General features: G+C 35.3%; 1 protein-coding gene across 2 annotated transcripts in view; it reads left to right on the top strand.

Moving 5' to 3' along the window:
* Positions 1-270: 270 nt before the first annotated feature.
* Positions 271-25,349, top strand: part of LOC117325062 (PDZ domain-containing protein GIPC1-like) — a 37,693-nt gene continuing 12,614 nt past the window's right edge. For both annotated transcript variants that reach the window (XR_004532124.1, XM_033880988.1), the window contains exons 1-2: positions 271-699; positions 11,492-11,861. Coding sequence is in view for 1 of the 2 variants with exons in the window: in XM_033880988.1 (XP_033736879.1) it covers positions 412-699; positions 11,492-11,861 (658 nt within the window). In the remaining variant the exon portion in view is untranslated. The remainder of the gene's footprint in view (positions 700-11,491; positions 11,862-25,349) is intronic.

Raw genomic sequence — 25,349 nt, 5'->3', positions numbered from 1 at the left:
ATCCCCATCGCGTACCCCATACTTCAGCCAATAAAATTACAGGTAAGGTAATGCTAACGGGTAAAATATGTCAGTTCCTAACATTCTCTGTATATATCAAAATGCATACATACGATATGCACACAGGTAAATAACTATTTATCTAAAAGGTAAAGTGTATTTTATAAACCAAGAATATTTCCGTTTGTCATTTATGAAAATAATGCTTAATTTTAAGGACATTATTACAACGGAAGTAGGAACCGATAACTTGATACCTTTTGTGTGACGCGCCATGTATTTCCGTTTCACCTATATTTGTCATACCTTCAAGGTGTATCCTGTTCCAAGGGTTACCTGTAATATTTTTATGGTTTTCCGACGATCAGCAGAGACGTTCGGTCTGTGAAAAAAGTGACAATAGACTTCAAAATGCCCCTCTTTGGTAAGAAGAAGGATAAAACATTAGTTGATAACCAACAATCGACTAGATCGCCCACAGAATCAAACGAACAACGCCCAAGCAATCCACAACCTACTCCACCGGAATCCAATGGAACACAGGTGCCCCGGAGCCAGCCGGTGGATCCCCCGAGACCAAAGTTAGTGTTCCATTGTCAACAGGCCCATGGCAGTCCCACAGGGATCATCTCCGGGTTCACGAATGTCAAGGAACTGTACCAGAAAATAGCCGACGCGTATGACATGGACGTTTCTGATGTGAGTAGGCCATGGCCAGTATTTTGGGATCGTGCGTGTGGTATCATCCACCTGTTACAATGTGATTCAGAGTCCAACGGGTTTGATTTAAGTGTTAATGTAATATCACCTAAATGTACAGGGGGGATATGCTGTTGGGTACTCTAATTAAAATGATTTTAAGGAGTCTGTTTATTTCAAAATGATTCAAAAGGAAAGCAGGAAGTTAACAGTTTTATGTAGAGTTTCAGCCATCACTTTATCTTATTTAATACTGTATATTACATCATTACATGTAGCTCGGTATGTAATTGTAGATAATATGATACAGAAACACAGTTACATCATAACTTAGTTTTATTTATAGGAAAATCATGAACATTACGATCATTGTATAAAACAACACTCACAGAAGTGTTATTTCCACTATGCAATGATCATGACTTGACTATTGTTGTGTTGTAATGTATGTACGGGAGTCACTTGGCTGTGTATTAAGATGTCAAACACATGTTATGTCTAACTTATATTTTTTATTATTCCAATCTAAACATGAAAACATGCAACTTATGGTGATGGACAGACACAAATTACATAATACACTAATATTCATATTGGCAGATTCCAGATACTCGCTTGATTTTAGATAATATACATAGATATGTATAACGCTATTTTACACTGGTATACATGGATGTAGATATACAGAATTACCAGGGGCAATATATATTCTAAAGTCATTATTATTGTTCTCTTATTTGTCAATAAACACAATGTGGATTAAGTGCCTGTGTTTTACCAGGAAACTTTACACAATATTATGTACATATTAATTACTACATGAATGTTTGCATGGTTTACTGACTGTACATGTTATATTGTTTCCATCAGCAATGAAAATACAATAGTATACTCGTAGTAACGCAGGTCGCGATAAAAGTGTTTATGAATGATTAAATTGCCTTGTGTATTTCTATATATTTTCTTTGAGATGACATGACAGTTAAACACACCACAGCGGTGAACCCCTTGTTTCCATTATTGTTACGTATCTGGATTTGACCAGATTTACACGACTGTCAGTGATGACGTATAGTAATTACCTATATGGAACACCTGGTCCTAACAGTCCCCTGCTGGTAAACTTAAACTGGCGGAGTTTTGTCAGTGTCCTCAGTCTGAAACCTTAGTCTAGCTTAAGGTACTTGTCAAAGCTTTTTAATAGCTTTTAATCATTCACTAATTAATAAGGTGTGTTACTAAGGCATTGTGGGTTGTAACTATTTGTGGGTGTTAGGGGGTTGAGGGGATGGAGGCTGTAGCAGCAGAGGATTCTTACTAATGTATTGTGGGTTGCAACTGTTGTGGTATGATACTTGGGGTAGTTTGTGTATGTTATGTACTAAGTCTGGAGGTATTGTGGGTCAGGTAACTGTTGTGGTATAATACTTGGGGTAGTTTGTATATGTTATGTACTAAGTCTGGAGGTATTGTGGGTGGTATAACTGTTGTGGTATAATACTTGGAGTAGTTGGTGTATGTCACTAAGTCTGGAGGTATTGTGGGTGGTATAACTGTTGTGGTATAATACTTGGGAGTAGTTGGTGTATGTCACTAAGTCTGGAGGTATTGTGGGTGGTATAACTGTTGTGGTATAATACTTGGAGTAGTTGGTGTATGTCACTAAGTCTGGAGGTATTGGGGGTGGTAACTGTTGTGGTAAGATGAATTTGCTGATTGCTGGGGGTAGCGAAGGAGTATGTATAACGAAAGCATTGTGGCCATGGGTGGTAATTTTAACTGTTGTGATGTGATGAACATGATTGGGTATTGTTTATGCGTTACTTCAGCTTTAAAGTATTGAGGGTGGTAACTGTTGTAGTATGATGAACATACAGGGGGTAGCATAGGTGGTACTAAAGCAATATGCGTAGCAGCTGTTCACAATGACATTAATGTTAAAAAGTAGCTTAGATGTAAAATTCTTCATTTTGATTATGAATTTAGTGTTACCCTTTGCTATATTGTGGGGCTGCGATGGATAGCTCATTCCGTTACCTAGGCTCATGGATCAGGTGAAGATCTAAGGTATGGGTTTCGATGCTCCCTCTCTGTTGGATTGTGTTTCTCGGGAAGCTGAGATACAGACTGGTCTGTCACGGTGGTGTCTTTTGCAAGACACTTAACCCCAATTGCTCTGGATGGCATGTGTCTCCCATATGTTGTTAAGTGATCATGAGGTCTTTTGCAAGACACTTAACCCCAAATGCTCTGGATGGCATATGTGTCTCCCATATGTTGTTCAGTGATCATGAGGTAGCTAGCCTCCAACTACTACAAAGATACCCCTCCTTAAAATGACCCTGGCTGTTCACGGGGCGATAAATCCAGCGAAGAGTCAATTGCTATATTGCAGTCATGTACAAATGAAATTCATATAAACTAGCGGAAAAAAGAAAGGCAAGTTTGGTTTTAATATAACTTTTAGACAAGTGGTCTAAATTCAATTAAATTTCACACTGAGCTAACTCTGTGAAAATGCTCTTCAGTTAAAATCCAGTCGACCGTGACACTGCATGCTTTCAGCAGATTTTTCAAGAAAGCGTGCATCCGGGGTACTCTTGCAACATATGTGCTGGTAAATCATTACAAATTGAACATTGAAACAGTACAGATCAGTTACAAAACATTTCTTTTTGAAGTGATTGTACAGCGAAATCCCACGTTTGAGAAAAGTCGATAGAAGTAGGGCCATATTGTTCATTGTCTCTTGCACCTCCATAACTGATGTCAGATGGCAACGGAGACAGCACGTCAAATTATTGGCACTCGTGGTCGGCCAGTGTGTCCAAGAATGGTTAGAAATCAGTTGCATTTCATTTAAGGCCATGATGTTCCTAATAGTTGGTCTGCCACTTACGCAAAGGCCACACAAACATCGAAATGCAGCGACTGCTTGCACATGCACCTAATCGGTTTTGTTTGGCCTTTTGGAGACGCATGTTGTTCACTGATGAGTCATGCTTCACAGGTCAGATGGACAACAGCATGTCTATGGATGTTGTGACGCTTGTGTGACGGAAAGTGACAGATTCAGGGAGGGTCTGTTATGGTATGGGCAGGGATATCTCAAGGCATGAAAACACCTCTCGTGGTTATCGATGGTAATCTTAACAGCAGTTAGATACCTGGATCAGGTCTGGAGGCCACACGTTCTTCTTCTTATCCATTAACGTAACCTTACAGCAGGACAACATAAGGCACCATGTTGCTAGGGTTTGTCATGACTTTCTGGCTCAAAACAATGTTCCATTTCTTGATTGTCCACCAAGATATGTCCTCAATGAAGCATTTGTGGAACAAGCTAGACAGGAGGGTTATAGGAAGCATGTGAACATCCGATATAATGTCGCTCAACTCAGGCAGGCCCTTATTCAGAAGTGAAATAATATCCCTTAAAGGGTAAAACAACACTTTGACGGGGTCATTGTTAAGGAGAGTAAGAACAGCGACTGATGCCAGGGATTGGCACACATGCTACTGATTTGATCAGGAAACTGCGTATGGTACCCTTGTTTCAACGGTATTCACTCAAACACTGTTTGTGACAGGACAACAAAAATCATCAAAATATATTCAACAAAAATCATCAAAATGTATTCCAACAAAAATCATCAAAATGTATTCAGTGATGATGAAATAATTGAGAAACCCACACCTTGAACACATCATCAAAGAATCGCGTCAAATAACTTGTGTTTCTTTTTTTCCGATAGTATTTTTACATGCTTTGCGTTTCCTGTGTCCATTGTCTCTATTGTTTATTTTTTAATGTTGTTGACATATATGTATTGATTTATGTGTTGATAAAATCACAACTTCTGAGGGCAATATATTATGAATGATAAGTAATTTACTTAATAAATGTTATACAATATATAGGTACTAACTACTAAGTAATTTACATGTTTTATATGTTATGATATGATATGGAGAGAAATTTGATATAGGCTTAAGCCTTATGTTCAATCTAATTGTTTATCAATAAAATATGTTGAAATGAAATGAAACTTTCACATGACTGTCAATGGTTGTCCGATAGTGATAACATGTAGGTATTTCTTGGATCTTACCTTGATTATAGTTGTAGTTATTGTTAGATTTGATACAGGTAGAATAACAATGTATGTCAGATGATAAACATTCAACAGCCTGCCACAATTATTTACTGAATATTTGATCATTGATCATAAGTAAATATTCTGTAGTAGAAGGATGTCAAAGGTCGTATTCAATTCTCAAGATAGCACAGACAATCATACACACAATATGTAAATATAGACTGTTATAGTTTATGTACCAGCTAGAGTACAGTAATCCAGCAACACTTGGTGTTCCTACAAACAATTAACTGTGATATAGTAATCCAACAATACATTGGTGTTCCTACAAACAATTAGTTGTGATATAGTAATCCAACAATACATTGGTGTTCCTACAAACAATAAACTGTGATATAGTAATCCAACAATACATTGGTGTTCCTACAAACAATAAACTGTGATATAGTAATCCAACAATACATTGGTGTTCCTACAAACAATTAGTTGTGATATAGTAATCCAACAATACATTGGTGTTCCTACAAACAATAAACTGTGATATAGTAATCCAATAATACATTGGTGTTCCTACAAACAATTAACTGTGATATAGTAATCCAACAATACATTGGTGTTCCTACAAACAATTATAGTTGTGATATAGTAATCCAACAATACATTGGTGTTCCTACAAACACTTAACTGTGATATAGTAATCCAACAATACATTGGTGTTCCTACAAACAATTAACTGTGATATAGTAATCCAACAATACATTGGTGTTCCTACAAACAATTAACTGTGATATAGTAATCCAACAATACATTGGTGTTCCTACAAACAATTATAGTTGTGATATAGTAATCCGACAATACATTGGTGTTCCTACAAACAATTAACTGTGATATAGTAATCCAACAACACATTGGTGTTCCTACAAACAATTAGTTGTGATATAGTAATCCAACAATACATTGGTGTTCCTACAAACAATTAGTTGTGATATAGTAATCCAACAATACATTGGTGTTCCTACAAACAATTAACTGTGATATAGTAATCCAACAACACATGGGTGTTCCTACAAACAATTAACTGTGATATAGTAATCCAACAATACATTGGTGTTCCTACAAACAATTAACTGTGATATAGTAATCCAACAATACATTGGTGTTCCTACAAACAATTAACTGTGATATAGTAATCCAACAATACATTGGTGTTCCTACAAACATTTAACTGTGATATAGTAATCCAACAACACATGGGTGTTCCTACAAACAATTAGTTGTGATATAGTAATCCAACAACACTTGGTGTTCCTACAAACAATTAACTATGATATAGTAATCCAACAATACATTGGTGTTCCTACAAACAATTATAGTTGTGATATAGTAATCCAACAATACATTGGTGTTCCTACAAACACTTAACTGTGATATAGTAATCCAACAATACATTGGTGTTCCTACAAACAATTATAGTTGTGATATAGTAATCCAACAATACATTGGTGTTCCTACAAACAATTAACTGTGATATAGTAATCCAACAATACATTGGTGTTCCTACAAACAATTAACTGTGATATAGTAATCCAACAATACATTGGTGTTCCTACAAACAATTAACTGTGATATAGTAATCCAACAATACATTGGTGTTCCTACAAACAATTAACTGTGATATAGTAATCCAACAATACATTGGTGTTCCTACAAACAATTAACTGTGATATAGTAATCCAACAATACATTGGTGTTCCTACAAACAATTAACTGTGATATAGTAATCCAACAACACATTGGTGTTCCTACAAACAATTAACTGTGATATAGTAATCCAACAATACATTGGTGTTCCTACAAACAATTAACTGTGATATAGTAATCCAACAATACATTGGTGTTCCTACAAACAATTAACTGTGATATAGTAATCCAACAATACATTGGTGTTCCTACAAACAATTAACTGTGATATAGTAATCCAACAATACATTGGTGTTCCTACAAACAATTAACTGTGATATAGTAATCCAACAATACATTGGTGTTCCTACAAACAATTATAGTGTGATATAGTAATCCAACAATACATTGGTGTTCCTACAAACAATTAACTGTGATATAGTAATCCAACAATACATTGGTGTTCCTACAAACAATTAACTGTGATATAGTAATCCAACAATACATTGGTGTTCCTACAAACAATTAACTTGTGATATAGTAATCCAACAATACATTGGTGTTCCTACAAACAATTATAGTTGTGATATAGTAATCCAACAATACATTGGTGTTCCTACAAACAATTATAGTTGTGATATAGTAATCCAACAATACATTGGTGTTCCTACAAACAATTAGTTGTGATATAGTAATCCAACAATACATTGGTGTTCCTACAAACAATTATAGTTGTGATATAGTAATCCAACAATACATTGGTGTTCCTACAAACAATTAGTTGTGATATAGTAATCCAACAATACATTGGTGTTCCTACAAACAATTAACTGTGATATAGTAATCCAACAATACATTGGTGTTCCTACAAACAATTAGTTGTGATATAGTAATCCAACAATACATTGGTGTTCCTACAAACAATTAACTGTGATATAGTAATCCAACAATACATTGGTGTTCCTACAAACAATTAGTTGTGATATAGTAATCCAACAATACATTGGTGTTCCTACAAACAATTAACTGTGATATAGTAATCCAACAATACATTGGTGTTCCTACAAACAATTAACTGTGATATAGTAATCCAACAATACATTGGTGTTCCTACAAACAATTAACTGTGATATAGTAATCCAACAATACATTGGTGTTCCTACAAACAATTATAGTTGTGATATAGTAATCCAACAATACATTGGTGTTCCTACAAACAATTAGTTGTGATATAGTAATCCAACAATACATTGGTGTTCCTACAAACAATTAACTGTGATATAGTAATCCAACAATACATTGGTGTTCCTACAAACAATTAACTGTGATATAGTAATCCAACAATACATTGGTGTTCCTACAAACAATTAGTTGTGATATAGTAATCCAACAATACATTGGTGTTCCTACAAACAATTAGTTGTGATATAGTAATCCAACAATACATTGGTGTTCCTACAAACAATTAACTGTGATATAGTAATCCAACAATACATTGGTGTTCCTACAAACAATTAACTGTGATATAGTAATCCAACAATACATTGGTGTTCCTACAAACAATTAACTGTGATATAGTAATCCAACAATACATTGGTGTTCCTACAAACAATTATAGTTGTGATATAGTAATCCAACAATACATTGGTGTTCCTACAAACAATTAACTGTGATATAGTAATCCAACAATACATTGGTGTTCCTACAAACAATTAGTTGTGATATAGTAATCCAACAATACATTGGTGTTCCTACAAACAATTAACTGTGATATAGTAATCCAACAATACATTGGTGTTCCTACAAACAATTAGTTGTGATATAGTAATCCAACAACACATTGGTGTTCCTACAAACAATTAACTGTGATATAGTAATCCAACAATACATTGGTGTTCCTACAAACAATTAGTTGTGATATAGTAATCCAACAACACATGGGTGTTCCTACAAACAATTAGTTGTGATATAGTAATCCAACAATACATTGGTGTTCCTACAAACAATTAGTTGTGATATAGTAATCCAACAACACATTGGTGTTCCTACAAACAATTAACTGTGATATAGTAATCCAACAATACATTGGTGTTCCTACAAACAATTAACTGTGATATAGTAATCCAACAATACATTGGTGTTCCTACAAACAATTAACTGTGATATTACTGATATCATTATTTCAGTTTATATACAGATGACTATTATTAACGCATTTTAAATTCATTGTTTCTTATAATTATATATCTATTTTTAAAACAGAACCTGAAGTAGGATCTTCCATGTACATCTGTTTGTATGGATCAAATATGCTGTATAGGTGCATGGGCCTTGAGGGTCACATATGTATCTGATAGATCATTGTTTGGGGACAATGTACATGTTACATAACACTGGGCCTTATTTTAGTGTTTTGCACTTGATAATATCAATTATTAGGGGCATTATATGTAAGAACCGCACAACAGACAATGAACCATGTATACATCACACATACCTGTGAGTTTAAACCAGAATCGAGATACTGATCACTAACCACAGTGATTGGTCAGATCTAGGAATTATAGGAGTGTTGAAAATAAAGTAGAAAGTTAAACATTGTGGTGTGTCCATTGTTGTGTGTCCTGTATGTAGTTCGAGGAGATATCGGGGTAGATACACACCAATTCTACCTGTATCTACTGTAGGTCATAGATACAGATAGGATCAACATTGATATGATTGAACTGTGTTCTTGTTTATGTTTCTAATTGATGTGAGCTAAGGTATGGTCATAAAGTGTAAGTTTCTAATTGATGTGAGCTAATGTATGGTCATAAAGTGTAAGTTTCTAATTGATGTGAGCTAAGGTATGGTCATATAATGTAAGTTTCTAATTGATGTGAGCTAAGGTATGGTCATTTAGTGTAAGTTTCTAATTGATGTGAGCTAAGGTATGGTCATTTAGTGTAAGTTTCTAATTGATGTGAGCTAAGGTATGGTTATATAGTGTAAGTTTCTAATTGATGTGAGCTAAGGTATGGTCATATAGTGTAAGTTTCTAATTGATGTGAGCTAAGGTATGGTCATTTAGTGTAAGTTTCTCATTGATGTGAACTAAGGTATGGTCATATAGTGTAAGTTTCTAATTGATGTGAACTAAGGTATGGTCATATAGTGTAAGTTTCTAATTGGTGTGAGTTAAGGTATGGTCATATAGTGTAAGTTTCTAATTGATGTGAACTAAGGTATGGTCATATAGTGTAAGTTTCTAATTGGTGTGAGTTAAGGTATGGTCATATAATGTAAGTTTCTAATTGATGTGAACTAAGGTATGGTCATAAAGTGTAAGTTTCTAATTGATGTGAGTTAAGGTATGGTCATATAGTGTAAGTTTCTAATTGGTGTGAGTTAAGGTATGGTCATATAGTGTAAGTTTCTAATTGATGTGAACTAAGGTATGGTCATAAAGTGTAAGTTTCTAATTGATGTGAGTTAAGGTATGGTCATATAGTGTAAGTTTCTAATTGGTGTGAGTTAAGGTATGGTCATATAGTGTAAGTTTCTAATTGATGTGAACTAAGGTATGGTCATATAGTGTAAGTTTCTAATTGGTGTGAGTTAAGGTATGGTCATATAATGTAAGTTTCTAATTGATGTGAACTAAGGTATGGTCATAAAGTGTAAGAAGAAAAGTGTAAAGTTTTGAGTGTATATATCCCTTTGTATAATGGAGAAATGAATCCCTTGTTCCTATCCTCCAGATAAACTTTAGCATTAATATAAACAAGAAATATCGTTAAAAAAGATAAACAGTATAGTTTTAATGCTGGTGATTAAAATGTAAATCTGCTGTTGAAATAAATTAACTAATGCATTTCAGCATGGATAACAAAATTATATCGGTTTGAATCATATTTGGTGATAATAAGACTGCATTTGAATCAGGAAAATAATTTTATTAAAGTATCATTTGAAAAGATACACCCACTTATTCAGCTTGCATTCAATCTTAACTTTGTTTCGTTTTTAACTGCATATCTACATTTTGCATCTACCGCTACATTGACCAATCACATACTTCATCTTGACCAGTAACGCCACCTGTCGCGTCATATCCGGGGCCAAAAGAATATTATACGGCTATGCCGAAAAAGGGCCATAACTCTTTATATATAGCGGGCCAAGAGATTCAGTAGATTTTCTATCCAATGGAGAATTTATTTCAACCAATGGCTACTGAACTTTGGGTTTTGATAGAATCATTAAATCAAACACAAATGATCACAATACAATGATATTTTTTACCAATAGCCCTGATTACGTGGTAGCATTTCATCTACAATATATACATTCAATATGGTTTGAGCATTATATATGCAAACTCTGTTCTTTTTAATTGGCACCAGGTTCAATAAAAGGCAATTCATCAGGGAGAATATCAGGAATCTAATTATTAATATAAAGAAATTTTCTTGATTATCCTTTGGCTGTACGTAGTCATCTGGAGATTTCATGTATACACACAGAATCATCTATCAGTATGGAAAGCTCCTGTTTTTATTGTGAAGTATCAAAATGTCATAGGGCATCAGTTTGTTTTATATCTCACAACTAACTTTCACCAGATCATTGTGTGAGTTTTATTTAAAAATCAGTTCTGACTCTTGGGTTTAAAATGGAATATTTATTTGATCTTATATTTCAAGCCTTTGAAAAGGGTGATTTGATTTCTGAACTTCCTAAATTATATACATTATTCAAAACTGTGAGATCATTGGCAATTTACAAAGAATAACATACATACCGAACGGAATAAAAAGGGGGGGGGGGGGGGGGGGGGGGGGGGGGCGTTGTGATTTATTGAACTTGAAACAAATTAGAAATTCTTATTTAGCATTGGTACATGCTACATATTTGTTGGTGAATTTTTACACTGGAAAACATTTGTTTAAAACATTTTTTGACTCAGCGTTACATCAAGTGGATGACAAGTTGATGTCATAGTAAACTTTCTGTTTCTATTTTACCAGATTTTATTTTGTACGCTGAACACACACAAGATAGACATGACCAAGTTGCTTGGTGGTCAGATCGGTCTGGATGATTTCATCTTTGCACACATAAAGGGACGACCAAAGGAACTGGATGTGACAAAGTCGGAGGATGCCCTGGGCTTGACAATCACAGACAATGGTGCTGGATATGCATTCATCAAAAGAATTAAGGAAAATAGCATTATGGACACAATGCCTTTAATTGCTGTAGGAGATCACATAGAAAAAATTGACGGAAAGAACTTAGTAGGGTGTCGTCATTTCGAGGTGGCAAAAATGTTAAAAGATATACCAAAGGGAAGCACATTTACCATCAGAACAGTGGAGCCCTTGAAGTCAGGTTTTTGTAAGTATAAACGTAATCATGTCATTGTCAATACATTTCTGTTCTCCGTATACATTACCTTCATTATGTTACTATACAGACAGCTGTTTTAGTCAAAATAATAGTCATTGTAACACATAGTAAAAAAAAAATAAATAGAATGTGAGAAAGCAGTATACAATGTTTTAATACAGCTACATATCTTACTTATAATTGTAAAAGGTATATCAACACAGCTACATATCTTACTTATATTGTAAAAGGTATATCAACACAGCTACATATCTTACTTATTCTTGTAAAAGGTATTTTAACACAGCTACATATCTTACTTATATTGTAAAAGGTATATCAACACAGCTACATATCTTACTTATATTGTAAAAGGTATATCTACACAGCTACATATCTTACTTATATTGTAAAAGGTATATCAACACAGCTACATATCTTACTTATATTGTAAAAGGTATATCTACACAGCTACATTTCTTACTTATATTGTAAAAGGTATATCTACACAGCTACATATCTTACTTATATTGTAAAAGACCATATTAACACAGCTACATATCTTACTTATTCTTGTAAAAGGTATATTAACTCAGGTGTTGTTAAACAGATATTGTTAAAACAGGAAGATTTTCCTATATGGTAACATAAATATACAGGGTAGTATGAATTAAGGATGATTAGTTATGTGGTTATAATGCTCAGGGTGCGAAAAGAACACTCGTCTACTTGTCCTGGACGAATTAAATTTGACTGGGGACGAGTGAATGTCGTTGTGCACTCGTCTCTGGTAATGAGTAAATTTCAAAAGAAAATAAAAAATAAATCATGTTGATAAGTATTATCTTTAGCATTTATTATTCCATGAAACATGTAGAATTTTCTAAACATTTTAGGATAAAATCATATACTTTAAAAGTAAGTTCCATCGCACAGTTAGCCCTCTCTCTGTGATTGCTCTTCAGATGCGTCTCCGCAATACTGATGCGTTTATAAGATCAAGAATGGCGAGATTAATACAGGGGTCCCCGGTGATTTTGTGTACATCGCAAACAGACCCTAACCTGATCCCCGTACCAGGAATATTCATATAATTTTTTTCCCAACAACAACTCAATGAATAAATCTCATTTTTGTCTGATAAATTCATATTAATATTTTAGAAATCTGACAGTGTAAAAGAATTGGAAGCAATCCCCACAACTTATGTAATGGTCGATTTACATTTTTACTAAACTCAACCTTGAAAATTACGGTTTTTGGCTATTTGTTCGTAAAAACAGGTTTACTTTTATGATATTTTCGATTCCACACTTTAATAACCTAGATGTTGATACAAATATAAGTTTTAAATACTAAAACTACTTATTTCATTTCAAATCTTGCCTTTTTTGAGATCGCGGCGATGATCATGGGGTTTTTTGTTTATGCTTGGTCCCGTACCAAGGGCAGACTACTCTCGATCCACCGCCCCGTGCTAAGACTACTGGTTGAAAAAAAAGAGAGATGAAGTAAAGGTTCTGAGTCATGTTTCCTCAGGTCTGGTAACTCTGGTACAGGCGGCTATTATTTATTTTTTTATTGGATTGGGTAGATGTGTAATAGGAAGGACTCGGTAATGAAAACTATTCTACACGAGAACTCCTTAACATTAACTAAGGGGGATATTCACACCATCCAGAGCTGGGGGGATAACCTCAGTACATTATACGATCTCTAGCTCCTTAACATTAACTAAGGAGGATATTCACACCATCCAGACCTGGGGGGATAACCTCAGTACATTATACAATCTCTAGCTCCTTAACATTAACTAAGGAGGATATTCACACCATCCAGAGCTGGGGGATAACCTCAGTACATTATACGATCTCTAGCTCCTTAACATTAACTAAGGAGGATATTCACACCATCCAGACCTGGGGGATAACCTCAGTACATTATACGATCTCTAGCTCCTTAACATTAACTAAGGAGGATATTCACACCATCCAGACCTGGGGGGATAACCTCAGTACATTATACGATCTCTAGCTCCTTAACATTATCTAAGGAGGATATTCACACCATCCAGAGCTGGGGGGATAACCTCAGTACATTATACGATCTCTAGCTCCTTAACATTAACTAAGGAGGATATTCACACCATCCAGAGCTGGGGGGATAACCTCAGTACATTATACGATCTCTAGCTCCTTAACATTAACTAAGGAGGATATTCACACCATCCAGAGCTGGGGGGATAACCTCAATACATTATACGATCTCTAGCTCCTTAGCATTAACTAAGGAGGATATTCACACCATCCAGAGCTGGGGGATAACCTCAGTACATTATACGATCTCTAGCTCCTTTCCCCAAAAAAGACAACCCACTTGTACCCTGGTCCTGATTATGGTATGACATATGAGTGAATTAGTCTCGACTTCATAGTAAATTGGTACAACACATAAAACTAATTACCGTGTATATATGGTTAATTGGTACAACACATATACACATAAAACTAATTACATAGTATATGTGGGATCCTAGGGACTGTCCCATGCTAGTTTAAAACAGGTCACGAAAAAAGCTCTGAGAATTTATAATAAAGACAGAATTACATAGACATTCAGCTGATTAGCTTTTAAAAGGTTTAAACATTTGTTACATTTCGTTGCTTTTAGCTCTAGATTTTATTTATTTTTTCATTTTATTGAAATGATTTTATTTGAGTTGATACAATTTGTTTTATGCTGCTGATTTGGGTAATTTTTTTCAGAATTTTGTTTCCTTTTCTTTTTACCTATCTTTGTTGCTTTGCTGTGTTTGATTGTGCGATAATTGTCTATGTAATTCAGTCCTACATCACATATATACACAGTATTGGTATCATATTGATTGTCTGTAGCTTTAAAAACAGTGCATGTTATTTAAACATGACATCAAATAACTAAGTTTTAAGATAATTAGGAGGTTATTTTGTGATACGGGTGTACACACACCTATCACATTTGTCAATGATGTCGCGTGTTAGGTTGACATATGTTGTGTGTCTGTTTTTGCCTGACCATACCTGCTCTTACTCCCTAAACATTGTGTCTCATTACTGGTGTGGTATAAACCATTCAGTGTTGTAAACTAATTTGGGTCAGCATTTCTTGAATTTTACATTAAATATTAATCTTAATGGCTGCCATCTCTAGTGAGCTATAATTAGACCTGTCACCATTTTAACATCTACTTCTTCCACAAGCTGTGCTAGCTGATCAATGGACCTTATGAGGTATAACTGATTAGCTATACACGGAGGATCATGAATAGATATTTATTAAACCTTTATTTTCCCTATTTTTATCCAAGATGGCCACCAAGGCATCTGAATGTTTGAAAAAAAAGATATTCTGGTCTATTTTTAAAATGAAGGTATATCAATGAAAGAGAGATTAAATTCTACTGTGACTTCCATTAACATCATTCACTACCAGCTAAAAGGCATGTTTTAGGGGTTTTAACTTATTATAGCTAGAATTTATAAATTATTTGTGTAAATTTTAATTGTGCTTGTTGGAGTTATTATTTGTATATGTAATTTCCTGTCTGACACAGTAGAGATGATGTATCTATTAACAAATACCAGTGATGAGGAGACTTGATGTTTTCATGTTAAGCTTTGGCTAGCAGTGAAATAGGAAACAATGGGTTAAGGCTTGTAATGCAGTGGTGGCAATGGTTGCCATGGTAACAAATATGGATTAATAAGTCGAATATGTATATATTGTGGAGTATTTTTGATATGACAATACCTGGTAATGTATAAGTTATCAGGTTCTAGGTGTCCATCTGCTGGGTAGACTGCTGATAGCACTGGGTGTTCTATTGTAATGTATATATATATAGCTCTAATGTATATATACAGCTATAATGTACATGTATATACAGCTCTAATGTATATATACAGCTATAATGTATATACATTGTACATGTTCTTACTACTGAAACTGTGGTGTATACCTATACATTATGATGTGCTTTTGTAAGTAGTGCTTAAATTTGTGTGATTTAAAAGATGATCAAATCATCAAAATAAAATTGTAATAAAAAGGTGTTTTCATATAGCATTAAAACACCCTTTTAAACAAGATCTGTCCTGAAAACGATGGCAACAGATTGTTTTAGGTACAAAAAGTTACAATATTTATTGTGCAAATCCATACTTTAATTTGATAGGGCAAACATTTACCTTGTAGTTTATCCACCATACTGCTGTGTGAACATTATTCTGAATTATTAATGATGAATAAAACGTAGTCTACAAACTTTATCGGGGTTTGTAATGTAGGTATTGGTTAGGTAATGTAGGTATTGGTTATAGGGACACAGTAATGGTTAGGTAATGTAGGTATTGGTTATAGGGACATAGTAATGTAGGTATTGGTTAGGGACACAGTAATGTAGGTATTGGTTAGGGACACAGTAATGAAGGTATTGGTTAGGGACACAGAAATGGTTTGTAATGTAGGTATTGGTTAGGGACATAGTAATGGTTTGTAATGTAGGTATTGGTTATAGGGACATAGTAATGGTTTGTAATGTAGGTATTGGTTATAGGGACATAGTAATGGTCTGTAATGTAGGTATTGGTTAGGGACACAGTAATGGTTTGTAATGTAGGTATTGGTTATAGGGACACAGTAATGTAGGTATTGGTTAGGGACACAGCAATGGTTTGTAATGTAGGTATTGGTTATAGGGACACAGTAATGGTTAGGTAATGTAGGTATTGGTTATAGGGACATAGTAATGGTTTGTAATGTAGGTATTGGTTATAGGGACATAGTAATGTAGGTATTGGTTAGGGACACAGTAATGTAGGTATTGGTTAGGGACACAGTAATGTAGGTATTGGTTAGGGACACAGAAATGGTTTGTAATGTAGGTATTGGTTAGGGACATAGTAATGGTTTGTAATGTAGGTATTGGTTATAGGGACATAGTAATGTAGGTATTGGTTATAGGGACACAGTATACGTAATGGTTTGTAATGTAGGTATTGGTTATAAATAGGGACATTGTAACGTAGGTATTGGTTATAGGGACATTGTAATGTAGGTATTGGTAAGGGACACAGTAATGTAGGTATTGGTAAGGGACACAGTAATGTAGGTATTGGTTATAGGGACACAGTATACGTAATGGTTTGTAATGTAGGTACTGGTTATAGGGACACAGTAATGGTCTGTAATGTAGGTATTGGTTATAGGGACACAGTAATGGTTTGTAATGTAGGTACTGGTTATAGGGACACAGAAATGGTTTGTTATGTAGGTACTGGTTATAGGGACACAAAAATGGTTTGTAATGTAGGTATTGGTTATAGGGACACAGAAATGGTTTGTAATGTAGGTATTGGTTATAGGGACACAGTAATGGTTAGTAATGTAGGTATTGGTTAGGGACACAGTAATGGTTTGTAATGTAGGTATTGGTTAGGGACGCAGTAATGTAGGTATTGGTTATAGGGACACAGTAATGTAGGTATTGGTTATAGGGACACAGTAATGTAGGTATTGGTTATAGGGACACAGTAATGTAGGTATTGGTTATAGGGACACAGTAATGTAGGTATTGGTTATAGGGACACAGTAATGGTTTGTAATGTAGGTATTGGTTATAGGGACACAGTAATGGTCTGTAATGTAGGTATTGGTTATAGGGACACAGTAATGTAGGTACTGGTTATAGGGACACAGTAATGGTTTGTAATGTAGGTATTGGTTATAGGGACACAGTAATGTAGGTATTGGTTATAGGGACACAGTAATGGTTTGTAATGTAGGTATTGGTTAGGGACACAGTAATGATTTGTAATGTAGATATTGGTGAGGGACACAGTAATGGTTTGTAATGTAGGTATTGGTTAGGGACACAGTAATGTAGGTATTGGTTAGGGACACAGTAATGGTTTGTAATGTAGATATTGGTTAGGGACACAGTAATGGTTTGTAATGTAGGTATTGGTTATAGTGACACAGTAATGGTTTGTAATGTAGGTATTGGTTAGGGACACAGTAATGGTTTGTAATGTAGGTATTGGTTATAGGGACACAGTAATGTAGGTATTGGTTAGGGACACAGTAATGTAGGTATTGGTTAGGGACACAGTAATGTAGGTATTGGTTAGGGACACAGTAATGGTTTGTAATGTAGGTATTGGTTATAGGGACACAGTAATGGTTAGGTAATGTAGGTATTGGTTATAGGGACATAGTAATGGTTTGTAATGTAGGTATTGGTTATAGGGACATAGTAATGTAGGTATTGGTTAGGGACACAGTAATGTAGGTATTGGTTAGGGACACAGTAATGTAGGTATTGGTTAGGGACACAGAAATGGTTTGTAATGTAGGTATTGGTTAGGGACATAGTAATGGTTTGTAATGTAGGTATTGGTTATAGGGACATAGTAATGTAGGTATTGGTTATAGGGACACAGTATACGTAATGGTTTGTAATGTAGGTATTGGTTATAAATAGGGACATTGTAACGTAGGTATTGGTTATAGGGACATTGTAATGTAGGTATTGGTAAGGGACACAGTAATGTAGGTATTGGTAAGGGACACAGTAATGTAGGTATTGGTTATAGGGACACAGTATACGTAATGGTTTGTAATGTAGGTACTGGTTATAGGGACACAGTAATGGTCTGTAATGTAGGTATTGGTTATAGGGACACAGTAATGGTTTGTAATGTAGGTACTGGTTATAGGGACACAGAAATGGTTTGTTATGTAGGTACTGGTTATAGGGACACAAAAATGGTTTGTAATGTAGGTATTGGTTATAGGGACACAGAAATGGTTTGTAATGTAGGTATTGGTTATAGGGACACAGTAATGGTTAGTAATGTAGGTATTGGTTAGGGACACAGTAATGGTTTGTAATGTAGGTATTGGTTAGGGACGCAGTAATGTAGGTATTGGTTATAGGGACACAGTAATGTAGGTATTGGTTATAGGGACACAGTAATGTAGGTATTGGTTATAGGGACACAGTAATGTAGGTATTGGTTATAGGGACACAGTAATGTAGGTATTGGTTATAGGGACACAGTAATGGTTTGTAATGTAGGTATTGGTTATAGGGACACAGTAATGGTCTGTAATGTAGGTATTGGTTATAGGGACACAGTAATGTAGGTACTGGTTATAGGGACACAGTAATGGTTTGTAATGTAGGTATTGGTTATAGGGACACAGTAATGTAGGTATTGGTTATAGGGACACAGTAATGGTTTGTAATGTAGGTATTGGTTAGGGACACAGTAATGATTTGTAATGTAGATATTGGTTAGGGACACAGTAATGGTTTGTAATGTAGGTATTGGTTAGGGACACAGTAATGTAGGTATTGGTTAGGGACACAGTAATGGTTTGTAATGTAGATATTGGTTAGGGACACAGTAATGGTTTGTAATGTAGGTATTGGTTATAGTGACACAGTAATGGTTTGTAATGTAGGTATTGGTTAGGGACACAGTAATGGTTTGTAATGTAGGTATTGGTTATAGGGACACAGTAATGTAGGTATTGGTTAGGGACACAGTAATGTAGGTATTGGTTAGGGACACAGTAATGTAGGTATTGGTTAGGGACACAGTAATGTAGGTATTGGTTAGGGACACAGTAATGGTTTGTAATGTAGATATTGGTTAGGGACACAGTAATGGTTTGTAATGTAGGTATTGGTTATAGGGACACAGTAATGGTTTGTAATGTAGGTATTGGTTATAGGGACACAGTAATGTAGGTATTGGTTAGGGACACAGTAATGTAGGTATTGGTTAGGGACACAGTAATGGTTTGTAATGTAGATATTGGTTAGGGACACAGTAATGGTTTGTAATGTAGGTATTGGTTATAGGGACACAGTAATGGTTTGTAATGTAGGTATTGGTTAGGGACACAGAAATGGTTTGTAATGTAGGTATTGGTTAGGGACACAGAAATGGTTTGTAATGTAGGTATTGGTTATAGGGACATAGAAATGGTTTGTAATGTAGGTATTGGTTATAGGGACACAGAAATGGTTTGTAATGTAGGTATTGGTTAGGGACATAGAAATGGTTTGTAATGTAGGTATTGGTTAGGGACACAGTAATGGTTTGTAATGTAGGTATTGGTTATAGGGACACAGAAATGGTTTGTAATGTAGGTACTGGTTATAGGGACACAGTAATGGTCTGTAATGTAGGTATTGGTTATAGGGACACAGTAATGGTTTGTAATGTAGGTATTGGTTATAGGGACACAGTAATGGTTTGTAATGTAGGTATTGGTTATAGGGACATAGAAATGGTTTGTAATGTAGGTATTGGTTATAGGGACACAGTAATGGTCTGTAATGTAGGTATTGGTTAGGGACACAGTAATGTAGGTATTGGTTAGGGACACAGTAATGTAGGTATTGGTTAGGGACACAGTAATGTAGGTACTGGTTATAGGGACACAGTATACGTAATGGTTTGTAATGTAGGTACTGGTTATAGGGACACAGTAATGGTCTGTAATGTAGGTATTGGTTAGGGACACAGTAATGTAGGTATTGGTTAGGGACACAGTAATGGTTTGTAATGTAGATATTGGTTAGGGACACAGTAATGGTTTGTAATGTAGGTATTGGTTATAGGGACACAGTAATGGTTTGTAATGTAGGTATTGGTTATAGGGACACAGTAATGTAGGTATTGGTTAGGGACACAGTAATGTAGGTATTGGTTAGGGACACAGTAATGGTTTGTAATGTAGATATTGGTTAGGGACACAGTAATGGTTTGTAATGTAGGTATTGGTTATAGGGACACAGTAATGGTTTGTAATGTAGGTATTGGTTAGGGACACAGAAATGGTTTGTAATGTAGGTATTGGTTAGGGACACAGAAATGGTTTGTAATGTAGGTATTGGTTATAGGGACATAGAAATGGTTTGTAATGTAGGTATTGGTTATAGGGACACAGAAATGGTTTGTAATGTAGGTATTGGTTAGGGACATAGAAATGGTTTGTAATGTAGGTATTGGTTAGGGACACAGTAATGGTTTGTAATGTAGGTATTGGTTATAGGGACACAGAAATGGTTTGTAATGTAGGTACTGGTTATAGGGACACAGTAATGGTCTGTAATGTAGGTATTGGTTATAGGGACACAGTAATGGTTTGTAATGTAGGTATTGGTTATAGGGACACAGTAATGGTTTGTAATGTAGGTATTGGTTATAGGGACATAGAAATGGTTTGTAATGTAGGTATTGGTTATAGGGACACAGTAATGGTCTGTAATGTAGGTATTGGTTAGGGACACAGTAATGTAGGTATTGGTTAGGGACACAGTAATGTAGGTATTGGTTAGGGACACAGTAATGTAGGTACTGGTTATAGGGACACAGTATACGTAATGGTTTGTAATGTAGGTACTGGTTATAGGGACACAGTAATGGTCTGTAATGTAGGTATTGGTTAGGGACACAGTAATGTAGGTATTGGTTAGGGACACAGTAATGTAGGTATTGGTTAGGGACACAGTAATGTAGGTACTGGTTATAGGGACACAGTAATGGTCTGTAATGTAGGTATTGGTTAGGGACACAGTAATGTAGGTATTGGTTAGGGACACAGTAATGTAGGTATTGGTTAGGGACACAGTAATGTAGGTACTGGTTATAGGGACACAGTAATGTAGGTATTGGTTATATGGACACAGTAATGGTTTGTAATGTAGGTATTGGTTATAGGGACACAGAAATGGTCTGTAATGTAGGTATTGGTTATAGGGACACAGTAATGGTTTGTAATGTAGGTATTGGTTATAGGGACATAGTAATGGTCTGTAATGTAGGTATTGGTTAGGGACACAGAAATGGTTTGTAATGTAGGTATTGGTTATAGGGACACAGTAATGTAGGTATTGGTTATAGGGACACAGTAATGGTTTGTAATGTAGGTATTGGTTATAGTGACACAGTAATGGTTTGTAATGTAGGTATTGGTTAGGGACACAGAAATGGTTTGTAATGTAGGTATTGGTTATAGGGACACAGTAATGGTTTGTAATGTAGGTACTGGTTATAGGGACACAGTAATGGTTTGTAATGTAGGTATTGGTTATAGGGACACAGTAATGGTTTGTAATGTAGGTATTGGTTATAGGGACACAGTAATGGTCTGTAATGTAGGTATTGGTTAGGGACACAGTAATGGTTTGTAATGTATGTATTGGTTATAGGGACACAGAAATGGTTTGTAATGTAGGTATTGGTTAGGGACACAGAAATGGTTTGTAATGTAGGTATTGGTTATAGGGACACAGTAATGGTCTGTAATGTAGGTATTGGTTATAGTGACACAGTAATGGTTTGTAATGTAGGTATTGGTTAGGGACACAGAAATGGTTTGTAATGTAGGTATTGGTTATAGGGACACAGTAATGGTTTGTAATGTAGGTATTGGTTATAGTGACACAGTAATGTAGGTATTGGTTAGGGACACAGTAATGTAGGTATTGGTTAGGGACACAGTAATGTAGGTATTGGTTAGGGACACAGTAATGTAGGTACTGGTTATAGGGACACAGTAATGTAGGTATTGGTTATATGGACACAGAAATGGTTTGTAATGTAGGTATTGGTTATAGGGACACAGTAATGGTCTGTAATGTAGGTATTGGTTATAGGGACACAGAAATGGTTTGTAATGTAGGTATTGGTTATAGGGACACAGAAATGGTTTGTAATGTAGGTATTGGTTAGGGACACAGTAATGGTTTGTAATGTAGGTATTGGTTATAGGGACATAGTAATGGTCTGTAATGTAGGTATTGGTTAGGGACACAGAAATGGTTTGTAATGTAGGTATTGGTTATAGGGACACAGTAATGTAGGTATTGGTTATAGGGACACAGTAATGGTTTGTAATGTAGGTATTGGTTATAGTGACACAGTAATGGTTTGTAATGTAGGTATTGGTTAGGGACACAGAAATGGTTTGTAATGTAGGTATTGGTTATAGGGACACAGTAATGGTTTGTAATGTAGGTACTGGTTATAGGGACACAGTAATGGTTTGTAATGTAGGTATTGGTTATAGGGACACAGTAATGGTTTGTAATGTAGGTATTGGTTATAGGGACACAGTAATGGTCTGTAATGTAGGTATTGGTTAGGGACACAGTAATGGTTTGTAATGTAGGTATTGGTTATAGGGACACAGAAATGGTTTGTAATGTAGGTATTGGTTAGGGACACAGAAATGGTTTGTAATGTAGGTATTGGTTATAGGGACACAGTAATGGTCTGTAATGTAGGTATTGGTTATAGTGACACAGTAATGGTTTGTAATGTAGGTATTGGTTAGGGACACAGAAATGGTTTGTAATGTAGGTATTGGTTATAGGGACACAGTAATGGTTTGTAATGTAGGTATTGGTTATAGTGACACAGTAATGGTTTGTAATGTAGGTATTGGTTATAGTGACACAGTAATGGTTTGTAATGTAGGTATTGGTTATAGGGACACAGTAATGGTTTGTAATGTAGGTATTGGTTATAGGGACACAGTAATGGTTTGTAATGTAGGTATTGGTTATAGGGACACAGTAATGGTCTGTAATGTAGGTATTGGTTAGGGACACAGTAATGTAGGTATTGGTTAGGGACACAGTAATGTAGGTATTGGTTAGGGACACAGTAATGTAGGTACTGGTTATAGGGACACAGTAATGTAGGTATTGGTTATAGGGACACAGTAATGGTTTGTAATGTAGGTATTGGTTATAGGGACACAGAAATGGTTTGTAATGTAGGTATTGGTTATAGGGACACAGAAATGGTTTGTAATGTAGGTATTGGTTATAGGGACACAGTAATGGTTTGTAATGTAGGTATTGGTTATAGTGACACAGTAATGGTTTGTAATGTAGGTATTGGTTATAGGGACACAGTAATGGTTTGTAATGTAGGTATTGGTTATAGGGACACAGAAATGGTTTGTAATGTAGGTATTGGTTATAGGGACACAGTAATGGTTTGTAATGTAGGTATTGGTTATAGTGACACAGTAATGGTTTGTAATGTAGGTATTGGTTATAGTGACACAGTAATGGTTTGTAATGTAGGTATTGGTTATAGGGACAAAGTAATGGTTTGTAATGTAGGTATTGGTTATAGGGACACAGTAATGGTTTGTAATGTAGGTATTGGTTATAGGGACACAGTAATGGTCTGTAATGTAGGTATTGGTTAGGGACACAGTAATGTAGGTATTGGTTAGGGACACAGTAATGTAGGTATTGGTTAGGGACACAGTAATGTAGGTACTGGTTATAGGGACACAGTAATGTAGGTATTGGTTATAGGGACACAGTAATGGTTTGTAATGTAGGTATTGGTTATAGGGACACAGTAATGGTTTGTAATGTAGGTATTGGTTAGGGACACAGTAATGGTTTGTAATGTAGGTATTGGTTATAGGGACACAGAAATGGTTTGTAATGTAGGTATTGGTTATAGGGACACAGTAATGGTTTGTAATGTAGGTACTGGTTATAGGGACATAGTAATGGTCTGTAATGTAGGTATTGGTTAGGGACACAGTAATGGTTTGTAATGTAGGTATTGGTTATAGGGACACAGAAATGGTTTGTAATGTAGGTATTGGTTATAGGGACACAGAAATGGTCTGTAATGTAGGTATTGGTTATAGGGACATAGTAATGGTTTGTAATGTAGGTATTGGTTAGGGACACAGAAATGGTTTGTAATGTAGGTATTGGTTATAGGGACACAGTAATGTAGGTATTGGTTATAGGGACACAGTAATGGTTTGTAATGTAGGTATTGGTTATAGTGACACAGTAATGGTTTGTAATGTAGGTATTGGTTATAGTGACACAGTAATGGTTTGTAATGTAGATATTGGTTAGGGACACAGAAATGGTTTGTAATGTAGGTATTGGTTATAGGGACACAGTAATGGTTTGTAATGTAGGTACTGGTTATAGGGACACAGTAATGGTTTGTAATGTAGGTATTGGTTATAGGGACACAGTAATGTAGGTATTGGTTAGGGACACAGTAATGGTTTGTAATGTAGGTATTGGTTATAGGGACACAGTAATGGTCTGTAATGTAGGTATTGGTTAGGGACACAGTAATGGTTTGTAATGTAGGTATTGGTTATAGGGACACAGAAATGGTTTGTAATGTAGGTATTGGTTATAGGGACACAGTAATGGTTTGTAATGTAGGTACTGGTTATAGGGACACAGTAATGGTTTGTAATGTAGGTATTGGTTATAGGGACACAGAAATGGTTTGTAATGTAGGTACTGGTTATAGTGACACAGTAATGGTTTGTAATGTAGGTATTGGTTAGGGACATAGAAATGGTTTGTAACGTAGGTATTGGTTATAGGGACACAGAAATGGTTTGTAATGTAGGTATTGGTTATAGGGACAC

The sequence above is a fragment of the Pecten maximus genome, chromosome 4 (genome assembly GCF_902652985.1).
Source record: "Pecten maximus chromosome 4, xPecMax1.1, whole genome shotgun sequence".
Lineage (NCBI taxonomy): Eukaryota > Metazoa > Mollusca > Bivalvia > Pectinida > Pectinidae > Pecten > Pecten maximus.
This window is presented reverse-complemented; position numbering and strand designations above follow the sequence as displayed.